Genomic DNA, 13,468 nt, shown 5'->3' on the forward strand with positions numbered 1-13,468 from the left:
TGATAAATTGTTCTCCTTTAATTGAACAACTACGTAAGTTGTGTTTGTGATGGCGTCATGTGTGTACGTTTGTATTTGTGTGTTTGTATGTTTGTAGGTTTACTTTTGTATGTGTGTTTGTATGTTTGCTTTTGTGTGTGTTTGTATGCTTGTGTTTGTATCTGTGAATTGGTTATTATTATTAATTATATATATTACGACTTAAGGTTTAAAATTTATTTGTAGCAATGTTGTAGAACGCGGAGACATCATATTGATGCCAACAAGTTCGCGTATGGTAGTGGGGAAAAAGTTGGTTCGTTCGTTCGTTTGCTCGTTTGTTTGTTCGTTTGTTTGTTTTCCAGGTATCAATTGAAATTCATTTAAACAAGGTTCAACAACCTCCTTACAAATATTTTTTTCTATGTATAATTGAAGAAATTTTGATAATAATAGTAGCTAATAGTTGTTATCACTGTTCGGTTATGTATTTTGTGACAATGTGTGTGGTGTGTGTGTGTGTGGTGTGTGTGTGGCGTGTGTGTGGTGTGTGTGTGAGTATGTATAAGAGATATTTATTTTAATGTTTGTGTGTATCTGTATGCGTGCTATAAAATGTTTCTTTGAAAATGCTTGCGTGGTATGCCTTGTCGTTAACCAGATCAGGCATGTGTGTACAGAAATTCTCGAATCATGGCTCTGAATATTAACTCAACTAATAAACTCAAAACTACACTGAATGAGACAGAAGAATAAAATTTAACAACGGCCTGCAATTTCTAGAAACTCATTTGAAAACCATCACCACTCAGAATTAATACTTACTTATAATCGTGCTGCTGTTTAACGAGCATATATGATTATTAAAAATGTTTATAAGTATGCGCTTGTAGTGTGCAATTTGTTTTTTTTGTATGTGTGTATGTATGTATGTATGTATGTATGTATGTATGTATGTATGTATGTATGTATGTATGTATGTATGTATGTATGTATGTATGTGTGTATATGTGTGCGTATGTATGTATGTATGTGTGTGTGTGTGTGTGTGTGTGTGTGTGTATGTACGTGTCTGGATGGTTTTGTATTGATCTCAAAATCCATTATATGTGAGTGAAAGGTTTGTTGGTATATTTTTGTGTACGTACGTGTGCGTGTAAGTTGCGTAAGTATGTGTTTGTGAGTTAAGGATGCTTCCGTTTGCGTGTTATGTGCGTGTTATGTGCGTGCATATAGTATCAATAACAAGAAAGACGGCCACTTTGATATGGAGCACGAATATGTTATGAATGTGTATGAAAGGGTATGAATGTGTATTAATGGGCATGAAAGTGTATTAATGGGCATGAATGTGTATGAATCTATATGAATGTATATGAGTGGGCATGAATGTGTATGGATGGATGTGAATGTGTGGACATGAGTGTGCGTGCATGAGTGAATTATGGATCTAACGTACTTGAGGGAGCATGAATATGCTTCGAACGGTAAACTTTTTACGGTAAACTTTCAAAATGAAAATGAATGTGTGTGATAGTTCTTTTACGGTAAACATTTTATAAAAATAGAATTTGTTTTGTAATAGACTTTCTACGATAAATTTTTCATAATGAGTTAATAACATCATGATTCTCGCATTTGCCTATGTAATGATCCTTTAACGATGAACTTTTTAAAATATGCCAAAATTGATATTTGAATTTGTTTCTGTAATGAACCTCTACTGTGAATTTGTCGTGTCGATCCAATCCTTATTTATTTAATTGTCAATATTATGGGAGGCGAACATTATTTACTTTTGAACTGCAAATGTATAAATTTTTGTGACGTATGTTCGCGTGCACGAATTACCATCATTTTTAATTTCTTCATTTTAAATTAACTTTGTTGAATTTTTTGTTGAACTTGGTTGAAAGGACAACTTTAGTTAAGGCACTATCACAAGTATTATGTTTACTTTTTTGTGCTTCTTCCAATAAATAAATAAATAAATAAATAAATAAATAAATAAATAAATAAATAAATAAATAAATAAATAAATAAATAAATAAATAAATAAATAAATAAATAAATAAATAAATAAATAAATAAATAAATAAATAAATAAATAAATAAATAAATAAATAAATAAATAAATAAATAAATAAATAAATAAATAAATAAATAAATAAATAAATAAATAAATAAATAAATAAATAAATAAATAAATAAATAAATAAATAAATAAATAAATAAATAAATAAATAAATAAATAAATAAATAAATAAATAAATAAATAAATAAATAAATGTACGTGTGTTGTGCACGTGTGTGTACAAATATATCGGATGCTTCCTCATCATCGTCGTTGTCGTTGTGAGTTGGCTTGGTTAGTTTCTTTGAATGTTTCGGTGCAAAACTTTTCTTGTACTTTCATTCATTATTCATTCATTCATTCATTTGTTCGTTCGTTCGTTCGTTCGTTCGTTCCTTCATTCATTCATTCATTTACTCATTTATTTATCCGCAGTCTATTTGTTACTCTCTTTCATTCATTCATTTGTGATTTGCATATTTCATTTAATACGACTATATTTATGCCTGAACTTTTTCCTTGCTGCTTATGTATGAGCTTGATAATTGTCTTCAACCATTCAATCAATCCGTCAATCAATCAATCAACCAACCAACCATCTAGCCAACCAACCAACCAACCAACCAACCAGCCAACCAACTAACCAACCAACCAACCAACCAATCAATCAGTTGATTTCTGATTGGTTGATTGTCTGGTAATTTATATATTTGATTATTGATTTATTCGACCATTAAAATGTTCATTTAAATCCTTGTTACTCATTCTCCTATTCGTCTTTCACTCACATTTTCTAGTCTTTGTTCATTCACTAATTCATCTTTTTTTTTATCTGTCTTCCTTTTTGCTCTTTCGATTGATCATTCAGTCATTCATTCCTTCTTTAAATTATATTTTTATATATTTGTTTATTTATTTGAATATAGATATCCATTTTCAAATTTTTGATTCATTTTAGATTATAACAAACTTTTCAAACCAGCCATCTAAATTCACCAGCATTTTCCCAAATCATATTATTATATGTAGCATATGATAATAATTTATATGACATTATAACAGGGGAATTTAATAACACCCCGACCTACTAAATGTTGACGACGAAAATCTCCATGGGTTAATTTTTTGGTAAATTTAAAATTTTTAATATTTTTATATGGGTATCAATGGTAACAAATGTAACTTTAAGACTCAAGGGAACTTTTCCATATTACAACATACCTTGTTACTTACTCTATGTTTGACTTGATTATATAAACTTTATTCTAAATTGCATATCATAAATTACATATTTTTTTTCCAAAGTTTTGTTTATATAATTTTTAATACAGTTAACAGATGATAATGTTTGCGAACTGTAAAGTTATATCAGGTTGTTAATCAGGCGGTGTATTAGTGCTACTGTGATAGATTTATACACACTGGTGCACTTTTATTAGCCTTTACATCATTTTCTACACTGCAGCCCATTATCTTTATTAATCATTCAATCACTCCACACACTATTTTGTGGTCTAAGTTTTATTTATTTTCATTATTTTTTTTAATAAATATTATTTATTTGTTCCAAATTTTTTTTCGTATTCTCTAAAAAAAATAACTAACACACAGTGTATATGCATTATGTGATTGGTGGGGATCTCTTTTGTATTCGAACACGTTAATGTTTAGTAAACACACACACACACACATATATTAATACACACACCCAGCACGTACACATACACACGCAATCCCATTCAATGGATACATAAACACTCAAAAAACACCAACACAATGGAAACATAAACAGGCTGTAAATGTAAACACACGTGAACATAAACTGACTGTATCCTATCTTAAAGAATTCTATGAATATTTTAGTAAAAGATATTTATAAACACATAAACACACACATACGCACACACACATACATACACTCACACTCACACATGCACTGAATAATCAGACACACATGCATACAAACTTGTACACTAACATTTGTATATATACACGTACGCATATACACACATTTACATACACATACATAAACACACAAACTAACCTTGCGTGCACATGCTTTTAATTGCTCAATCTTTTTTTAAATAAAACTCATTGAGACCGACCGAGGTTTAGATGCTTCAATTTACTCGTCTGTCAGCATCAGCATAAACACACACATACTCACACACACAGACACACACACACACACACACCTATACACAGACACTTACACACGACACACACATGCACACAAATCGCACAAGCATTCAAACAAGTTTCGGGAAGATGTTTATCTCTGATTGATTGATTGACTAGATGAAGTTGCGTCCTGCATTTTTTTCTCTCCTCTCTCTTTCTCTCTCTCTCTCTCTCTCTCTCTCTCTCTCTCTCTCTTTCTTTATCATTTTTTTCAAAACATATAAGTATGTTAACATTAACATGTAGTTATATAAAAATTGTATAATTTTGTATAATATTATGCGTGAGTGTGTGTAATTTCAAATATGTTTATGGGTTAAAAACAATGGAACGTCAGGATGAAACATCCATAAATTATTATTATAGAGAGGCATGCAAGTACGTAACGGTTGTTGTTGGAGTTGGTTGTTTGTGCTATTTCTGCTCCTCCATCGCTTGCTCAAGTTTCTTTTCTCTACAATTGCTTTTCTTTCTGATCTATTTGTTTAAAAATTTTGCAGACACGCACGCATACGTAGGTACACATACACGTACACACACACACACACACACACACACACACACAAACACACACACACACACACAAACACACACACACATACACACACATCTATATAATGGCATGATTGTGCTACAGTCATTAAAATGCAACGTGCTTGTTTACAAATGAACTGATTGATGCTGAAACTGGAAAGGAAAAAAGTGTGATTGACAAATAGGAAAATAGTTTTGTTTTTGAAGCTTTTTGTTTTTCATTTTTTATGTACATCTGCTATATAATGATATTTCTTTCATCACACAAACCCCGCATATGATCGGTCAGGATCACTTTGCAGTCAAACCCAGTTAACGTAACAACAGAACCATTACACTAACCCACCACTCAGTATTTATGAATAATTCATTTATTTCATAATTTTTTTCACCCGACCAGATATGAGTGCATTTTTAATAAACTCATCCGTCCCATTGTTGTCACCGATCTTCACAGCATCAGCAACTGCTCTGACGTCATCGACTACATTCTTACCGCCACTTTCAAACAGCATTGGCATGTCGGCCGAAATGACCACGCCACACTACGGCGGCCACCACTACTCTCATTACGACGACGATAGCAACTATTACGACGACGATTACTATGATTATTACGATGACGGCGAGGACGATGGCAATGATGGCGACATGAAACTTCGTCATCTTCGACATCATCGTCATTGGCGTCATCGTGCCAGCCGAACGCGTCAACACGACGATTACAACAATCGTACATACAACAACAGCAACAATAACAACAACAGCAACAACAACAACAACAACAACAACAACAACAACAATAATAATAATAATAATAATAATCTGAACAACAGTAATTATGGGTATGGTTATTTAAACAGCATTAACTCATCTTCTTACGTTACACATTTCAAAAATTCCACCGAAATGACGCGCAGATGGCGGTACAACGAAACGGACCACAACCCTTACTCGTCAACATTTCACACCACAACGACCGTCGCCACCAACAACGACAACCATTACAATGCATTCAACTCGACAACTGCAAAGTCGCTAAAGAAGCGACGACGTGCGCTTCACCGAAAGAGAAGTCTCAACTTCAAACAGCAACACTACAGTCAACGTATATTTACGATTTATAGTTACCTGCTCTATCGATTTCTTGAAATTTCTTTAGAAGGCAGAGTATCCCTTAATAACAACAGTAGTTCACCATTTTGTGAGTGATTTTTCAGTCTCTCTTTTTTTTTGTTTTCAATTTTTTTAAAAAGTATTTTTATATTTTTTTTTTGATGCATTGCTGACGTGTTGAAAAACGAAATTCGTTTCTAAGACTTTCGCGTTATTTACGAATAAATCTTATTATTATTATTATTATTATTATTATTCCAATGTTGTTATTCTTAAAATGTATTCTATTGTTAGAGTGCTGCTATTAATAATTTTTGGGTATTTTTGGGTTTGTGAGTGAGATTGATTGACTGTGTTTCTTTCATGCGTTTATTAATTTATGAGGCAACTGATGGTAGATAGAAAGCAGTGAAACAATCCTTTCAATACTAAATTCCAGATAGCAGTGAGAATTGAGAGTTACTTATTAAATATATTTTAATTAAACTTATGAAACTCAAAAAACAAGTTGCAGTAAGTTTTTAAAAATAAACTTTTATTTCCGATTAACTAAAAAAAAGAATATTTTTTTTACGCATTTTTAAATTTTATTCTTACAACAGCAGCCAAGCCATTCGCTTCATAAATTGTGTCAAAAAAATTACAGTAAAAAAAGAGATATATTGTTTAAAAATGTTCCCAATATATAAGATAAAAACAAATTAAAAAAGTTTGACGCATAATAATAGAGATCCATGAAGCATGTTTTATTCGTGTAAATTCATGAACTCAACGATAAAACTGCTTACAGCTTATTTAAAAATCGTGTCAGGTGCCTGGCAAGAATAGTTTTATCTTCTTAGAAATGAATCTTATTTTATCGCATCGACAACTACAACAATAACAACTATATTAACAAGAACGTAGGTTATAGAGTGGTTAGTTGTAATGATTTGTAGAGAGTGGCGGAGAAATGTCATGATTGGAAAATGAACGACTGCGTTTTTAGTAGTGGATTCGTTTTTAGAGTATTCTGTGTTTCAGAAATTGAGCTATATAGATAAGTATATCTGATTAATTGATTGACGTTTATGTGTCAGTTAACACTCGCAAGTTCAAAACAGTCTTTGATTTGAGGAGGTTTGATAGGAATACATTTTTTAAAAGTTACATTGACCCGAAAATGTTTTGTTAAAGTTTCATAGTTTTTTAATATTTAGCGCGCACACATCTTCTCAGTAAATTGTAATCTAGTTTCATCCTCAATAAAACACAACCATTTAAATGAACAAACCTTTGCAAATTAGAAAAATATCCAGTAAAAAATTTAATATGAAGTAAAATATATAATGATAATCTAGAAGAGACTCATACAGACAAACAAACAGATGCACAGTCAGACAGACAAACGGACAGACACACAATCAGTCAGACAGACAGATAGAAAAACAGACAGACTGACACACAGATAAACTGAAAATCAGACAGATGATTCACAAACAGACAAACAAACATTTGCACAAAGAAACAGACAATCAGACAGACAGATAGACAATAGCACACTAATGCATGGATACATAATTATAGTAAATAACACTTAAGTAAGCATCTTTTACCATTAAATTTAATCAGCTAGGCGGACTTAAAACTTCATTTCAAGTGGAGATTATATTTTTCTTTCAAATTTATTACAAGATAATTTTTTCCCCTTGAAAATTGCTCATTCAGGGTTCATTATTTTTTATAGATTTTACTCAACCATTTTATATTTTTTAAGCATTTTTTGCACTGTCTGTACATGTATTTAGCTGTTCAGGGCATAGCTTTAACACAGAAAATAAAATTTACGACTTTCATCAGCCTGTTGAAAATTTTTTTCCCTTCCAGCACTGTTTTCCATCTTGATTTATTCATTTTTTGCACGGAACGAGAAATCGAACAGTTCTCCATCGACGGACATCAAACTCCTCTACGCGAACTTCAGTCAGTATTACCTCTGCATCAACCGATCCAAAGACATCTACGCCGATAAATCCGTTAACATTCATTTATTCATTTGTTTCAACATTTGTTCATTTGTTTTAACTTTTTTATATTTCATTTGCAAATTCGACTATTTTTTCATTTGTCTAAATTATTATTTTACTGTTTTAATGATCATGGAAACTAGGAAGCTGATATATAACAATAACAACATTATTATTTAACATAATTTATTGAATTCATCATCAACATTATGTTTTTGAGCGAAACCTTATCGTGCTTGATGTTTTTGTTTTTAATGTTACTGTATTTATTGTCATTGTACTTAATGTTATTGCACACAGCCATCGAACCCAGATTGTCACTTCTATCACGAGAAGTTCGGGAACCATTACGACGTGTACTACAGCTACACGTACCCTAGAGCTCTGAAGAGGTGCACAAACGCCAACAAATCAAGAAACAACAACACAGACAGCAGGACAAACAACAGCACGACCAACAACAACACAAATGGCAACGACAACCACAATACAAAGACAGACATCCTTCACGGTAGGCAAGGGAATGGTAGGAAGCAATGCCACAAGCAGTGGTTTCTCGGTGTTGATAAGAAGAGCAAAAAAGTTAAAATATTTGAGTTCAACCTTCAGAAAGAGTACTCGAACTCTGCGATATTCTTCATTCAGTCGTCAAAATCTAGTTATACTTCATCTCATTTTGGTGTCCAGATAAACAACAACATTCTACCAAATGTAGAAAACGATTCAAGCAACAAAAACAACAACACAGCAACAAATTTACATCTTAAAAATCTACCTCAAGACCCTAGCGAATCCCAAAACAACAACAACAACAACGACAACAACAATGACATCAACGACAACATCAAGTACAGAAAACATTCATTTCTAGATCAAGAAAAAAAACCAAAACTGAAAAATCAAATTATCCAAGTCCACCCGCGCGGGTCATCTAGCGGACATCGCAGTAGTCAGAACATTTTATTGAAGGGCTATAAAACCAGGAAGAAATTGTTATCCCCAAATACAAAGAAGAGAACACATAGACACAGCAAAGATTGTTATAATTTACTCAAATTCGCCAATTGTAAATCTCATACTCTGGTGGAATCGTCAGCTACCAGCACCAACAAATCCAAAAAACTATTTCCCAACAGTGACTACCCCTTAACAAGGCGGAGGGTTTTTAGCAAACACGTTAATAATAAAAATAATAATAATAACAACAATAACAACAACAATAATAATAATAAACGTTATAATTTAGACTATAATAACAACAGCTACAACAACATGAGTTACAGCAACAACAACATGAGTTACAGCAGCACCGTGGCTAACACACGCAACAAGCCAATGAAAAACATCAATACAACTAACAACGAAAACAACAATAATAACATGAACAACAACAATGACATCAACATTGCCGATAACACAGGAAATGATGTCACATATAGTGATCAACATGACGATGATGAAGAAGATGAAGAAGACGACGACGATGAGGAAAACGACGACGAAGATAGCGATAAATATTCATTTTAAATTTCTATGGATAACTTTATAACGATTTATTTTGTATTTAAATCAATAATATTTATTATTATAACAACAAATAAATTTAATGTAAATAGATTGTGTATATTCATTTTATATATATAAAAAATATATTTAATATAATTACGTATATTTTAAAAAATAATTTTAAAAGAATTTATTATTATGTTTTTTTTATCGACCACTTAACTTAGGAATAAGTTAAGGGTATAGATCATTCACCCACTCGTTCATTCATTCGTTTTTTCATTCGTTCACTCACTCATTCATTCATCCATCCATTCATTCATCCATCCATTCATTCATCCATCCATTCATTCAATGACTTGTAAGATCATACAAAAGAAGTGTAAAAAATAATTGTGAACATTTAGCTGACGACAGTCTACGTGTAATTGTAATCTTACGTAATCGTATGTAAATTTTGAAACGTAATAGAAAAATTGTCACGTGATTCAACAATCTGATTAATTATTATTTGTTACCATTTTTACTATGAATAAACCCAGCTGTGAAATTAATTATCCATTTAATTAAGAATGAACTCCATTGTGAAATTTGTTATTGAGATTAGTTATTATTAAATTACGAATAAACCATTAAGTCAAGATACTATGAACTAAAACTGCTTCCAAGATTGGTAAACATTTACTGTTTTTTGAACAAAAGGTAAATTCTATTTTATATTATTTTTGTTTCATTTTTAGAGAAAATTCAGTTTAATTTTTTTTAATGAATTTTATTTTATTAAAAATTATTTCATTTTTGTTATTTAAATTTAATTTTAGGTTCATTCTATTGTTTTGTGTTATGTGTTTTCTTTCTATTATTTATTAAAGCTTGGACATCATCATTATTATTATTATTATTAGCTTTGTTATCATCGTTTTATTTAAGACACACACACACACACACACACACACACACACACACATACTCACATACTACACACACACACACACACACACACACACACATACACATGTCTATAAATGTATCATTATTACAGTGGGTCCCCGCACAGCGGACTTAATCCGTTCCTCCGGAAGTCCGTTATGCGAAAAGTCCGTTCTGCAAAACACGAATTCCCACACAATTCTATGTACATCAAAATAATTGGTTCCACGCCGAACCAAAAAATCGAAAAAATGGTCAAAAAATCAGAAAAACAAGTGTGTCTTTTTTCACCTTTCAGAAACACTTAGTAACAAGTAGGCAAGCATTCGTCCATGCAGCTCTTCATCATGCCTTTTCCACCTTCCGTCGACTTGATCTTCTCCTGTTGCGAGATGATGGTGTTCTCCGTCGTCTTCATCAAACCATCGTCTTCATCAAAATGTCTCCGCGGCGAGACATTTTTGGCGGACGCCTCTCTCAAATTTTCAGATGATTTCTTTTGGGGATCTCAAGAAAAATCGATTTTCTGGTTTGCAGGCCCATTTTTTTAAACTCGGAAACCGCGTAAAAATTTTGTGAAAAAACCAGTTGAAGATTTAAAGGAAAAGGTTAAAACGCTGGAAAACACTAAAAGGTAGCAACATCAAAGGAAAAAAGGTGAAAACCCCCCTCTCCCAGCAGCAGACTGCATGTTCGATTCTTCGCGCGATTCCGTGCACTACGAACTCCGGTATGTTTTCCCCCGAAATCGCGGTCCGTTCTGAGAAAATCCGTTCTGTGATTGGTCGGTTCTGCTGGGACCTACTGTATTTAATTTTTACAAAAAGTGTTTTTAATTTTTTGTTACTATCATACTAAAACTACATTTATGTACTTATTAAAAACTGATGTTCACTAGTGACTTATTTGTTTGTAAATTGATCTACACCTCCTAAAACTATGAAAGCATTACTAGGTATATAATATATGATATATCGTTGTATATATTTTATCTATTGTTTTATTTTTCTGAATATCAGCGTTAGAGAAAAAATTCAACAGTTTTAAATGTGCATTAAGTTAAATAAATACACATACACACTCACACAGACAGGTGGAAACGCACGCACACACACACACACACAAACACACACAAACTCACACAGACTTATTAACGCATATATGTATATATATATATATATATATATATATATATGTTAATATAAATATATACTACATGTTTATGTATATTTTTGTGTTTTTTGTATTAATAATGATCATATTTTGTATAAATAAAAAATCGATCAAAAGTTAAGTTAAATGACAATTAAATATATTACAGTTTTATTGATTTAAGTTAATTAATAACAAATATTATTATTGATATATGAATTGGTTTACAAGTGACTAAGTACAATTTATTTCATAATCAAGGAATGATTTTTTTTCAATAAAAGAAAATCCAATCTTCAATAAAACAAAGCAAATTAAATAGACAAATTTTTTTTTTCGTTCTACACACTTATCGCTTGCTGGGCCAGGTGCTTGAAACAACGTTGGAGCTTGCCATCTAAGAAATGAAATTGAAAATGTCAAAATGCAAGCAAGTCGCAATGCTTTGTACAAATTAAAGAACATAAAGTTATAAAAAAATACGAATAATATATATTTATATATATATATATATATATATATATATATAGAGAGAGAGAGAGAGAGAGAGAGAGAGAGAAAGATAGAGAGAGAAAGAGAGAGAGAATATATATATATATATATATATATAGAGAGAGAGAGAGAGAGAGAGAGAGAAAGAAAGAGAGAGAAAGAATGAGTGGGTGAGATAGCTTATATACGTTTATTTTATTAAACTCTAATGACCATTTGTATTAAAATTAATAATTAAGCCGACATTTTTATAAATAGCTTAAATAAATACAGTTGATAATTAATTGTATAATAATTATTGTTGTTATTGTTTTACATATTATAATAGAAAAAATGTTTAAAACGCACGCAAAAATGACTAGACGAAAGGAATGGTTTAATTTGGTCGCATCAAACAACAAAACGGTTACGTAGAAATTTAGCAGGTTAAACAAACAAGTAATTAATTAATTGACTAATCAATTGGAAAATGATATATTAATTGATTAATTAGTTAATTGTTTTTTTAAACCTAATGAAATTTCTTTTTATTCTCCAAACATGCTTGTCCAGAGGTTGATGAATTCCATCTTGTCCAAACAGCCATCTTTGTTTTGGTCAAACATCTCAATCAACTGTTTCGCAGAATTCTTATCAAATCCCAATTTATCCTGGATGATGCATGCAACTTCGTCCGGACTCAGCACTCCGTTTCCGTCTTTGTCCAGTCTGTCGAATGATTCGCTTATGTCTTCTTTTCTACAAAAAAATGTTTTCATTATTTTGTTGATATAGATATCAATTATTACAATTATTAATTCATGTTTAGTAAGAAGGTAGTAGTAGTTCGTTATTTTGTTTAAGGATGATTCATAATTGTCTAAATATTTCTCTCTCCCCTTCTTTTCTTTTTCCCTCTCTCTGCTTCTCTCTCTTTCTTACTGTTTCTCTCTCTTTTACACACACTATTGACACACTTACTGACACATTTACACACATTCAGACAAACGCTGACGCACATGCAAATGTGAAACGCGTCGCATATTGAAAATATTTGTATGCAAGCAGACCGATGTTCTGGCTTACGTCAGTAAATCCCATTCCCGATCCATCAATATAGTCCCCGGAATAGAATTAACTCTGAATAAATTTATTCCATTTATTGAAACTATAAATTCTCATGCTGACGTCATTTCCACGGAAGGCACGTGATCAATGCAGGTGGTCACGTGAGTGATCATTCGACCTTCACCGATTTCTAGGATGACGTAAATGTGTATGAATAACAATTAAAAAATGGGACGTTCTTTTTCACTCATGTAAGGCCGCACACACAAACACTCTTACGCACACACGCACAAACACACATACACTCTCACGCACACACACACAAACACACACACAAACACTCTCACGCACACCACACACATTCACACACAAAAATAATGAATATGGTTAATTTTTCTAGATGTTCTTACATGGGACAAATAATTTTCGTAAATCGACTAACTACATTCAG

General features: G+C 31.7%; 2 protein-coding genes across 2 annotated transcripts; both read left to right on the top strand.

Annotated features, from left to right (window-relative positions):
* Positions 1–4,559: 4,559 nt before the first annotated feature.
* HELRODRAFT_168591 (hypothetical protein) lies at positions 4,560–5,980 on the top strand (the record flags this gene model as incomplete). The annotated part of the gene is made up of 2 exons (XM_009014428.1): positions 4,560–4,677; positions 5,169–5,980. 2 exons carry the CDS (start codon positions 4,560–4,562, stop codon positions 5,978–5,980), a joined length of 930 nt encoding a protein of 309 aa, XP_009012676.1.
* A 645-nt stretch (positions 5,981–6,625) lies between these two features.
* HELRODRAFT_168592 (hypothetical protein) lies at positions 6,626–9,417 on the top strand (the record flags this gene model as incomplete). The annotated part of the gene is made up of 3 exons (XM_009014429.1): positions 6,626–6,695; positions 7,751–7,899; positions 8,191–9,417. The coding sequence occupies 3 exons, from the start codon at positions 6,626–6,628 to the stop codon at positions 9,415–9,417; spliced, it is 1,446 nt and encodes a 481-aa protein (XP_009012677.1).
* Between the last annotated feature and the right edge of the window lie 4,051 nt (positions 9,418–13,468).

This window comes from Helobdella robusta (assembly GCF_000326865.2).
Source record: "Helobdella robusta unplaced genomic scaffold HELROscaffold_13, whole genome shotgun sequence".
NCBI lineage: Eukaryota > Metazoa > Annelida > Clitellata > Rhynchobdellida > Glossiphoniidae > Helobdella > Helobdella robusta.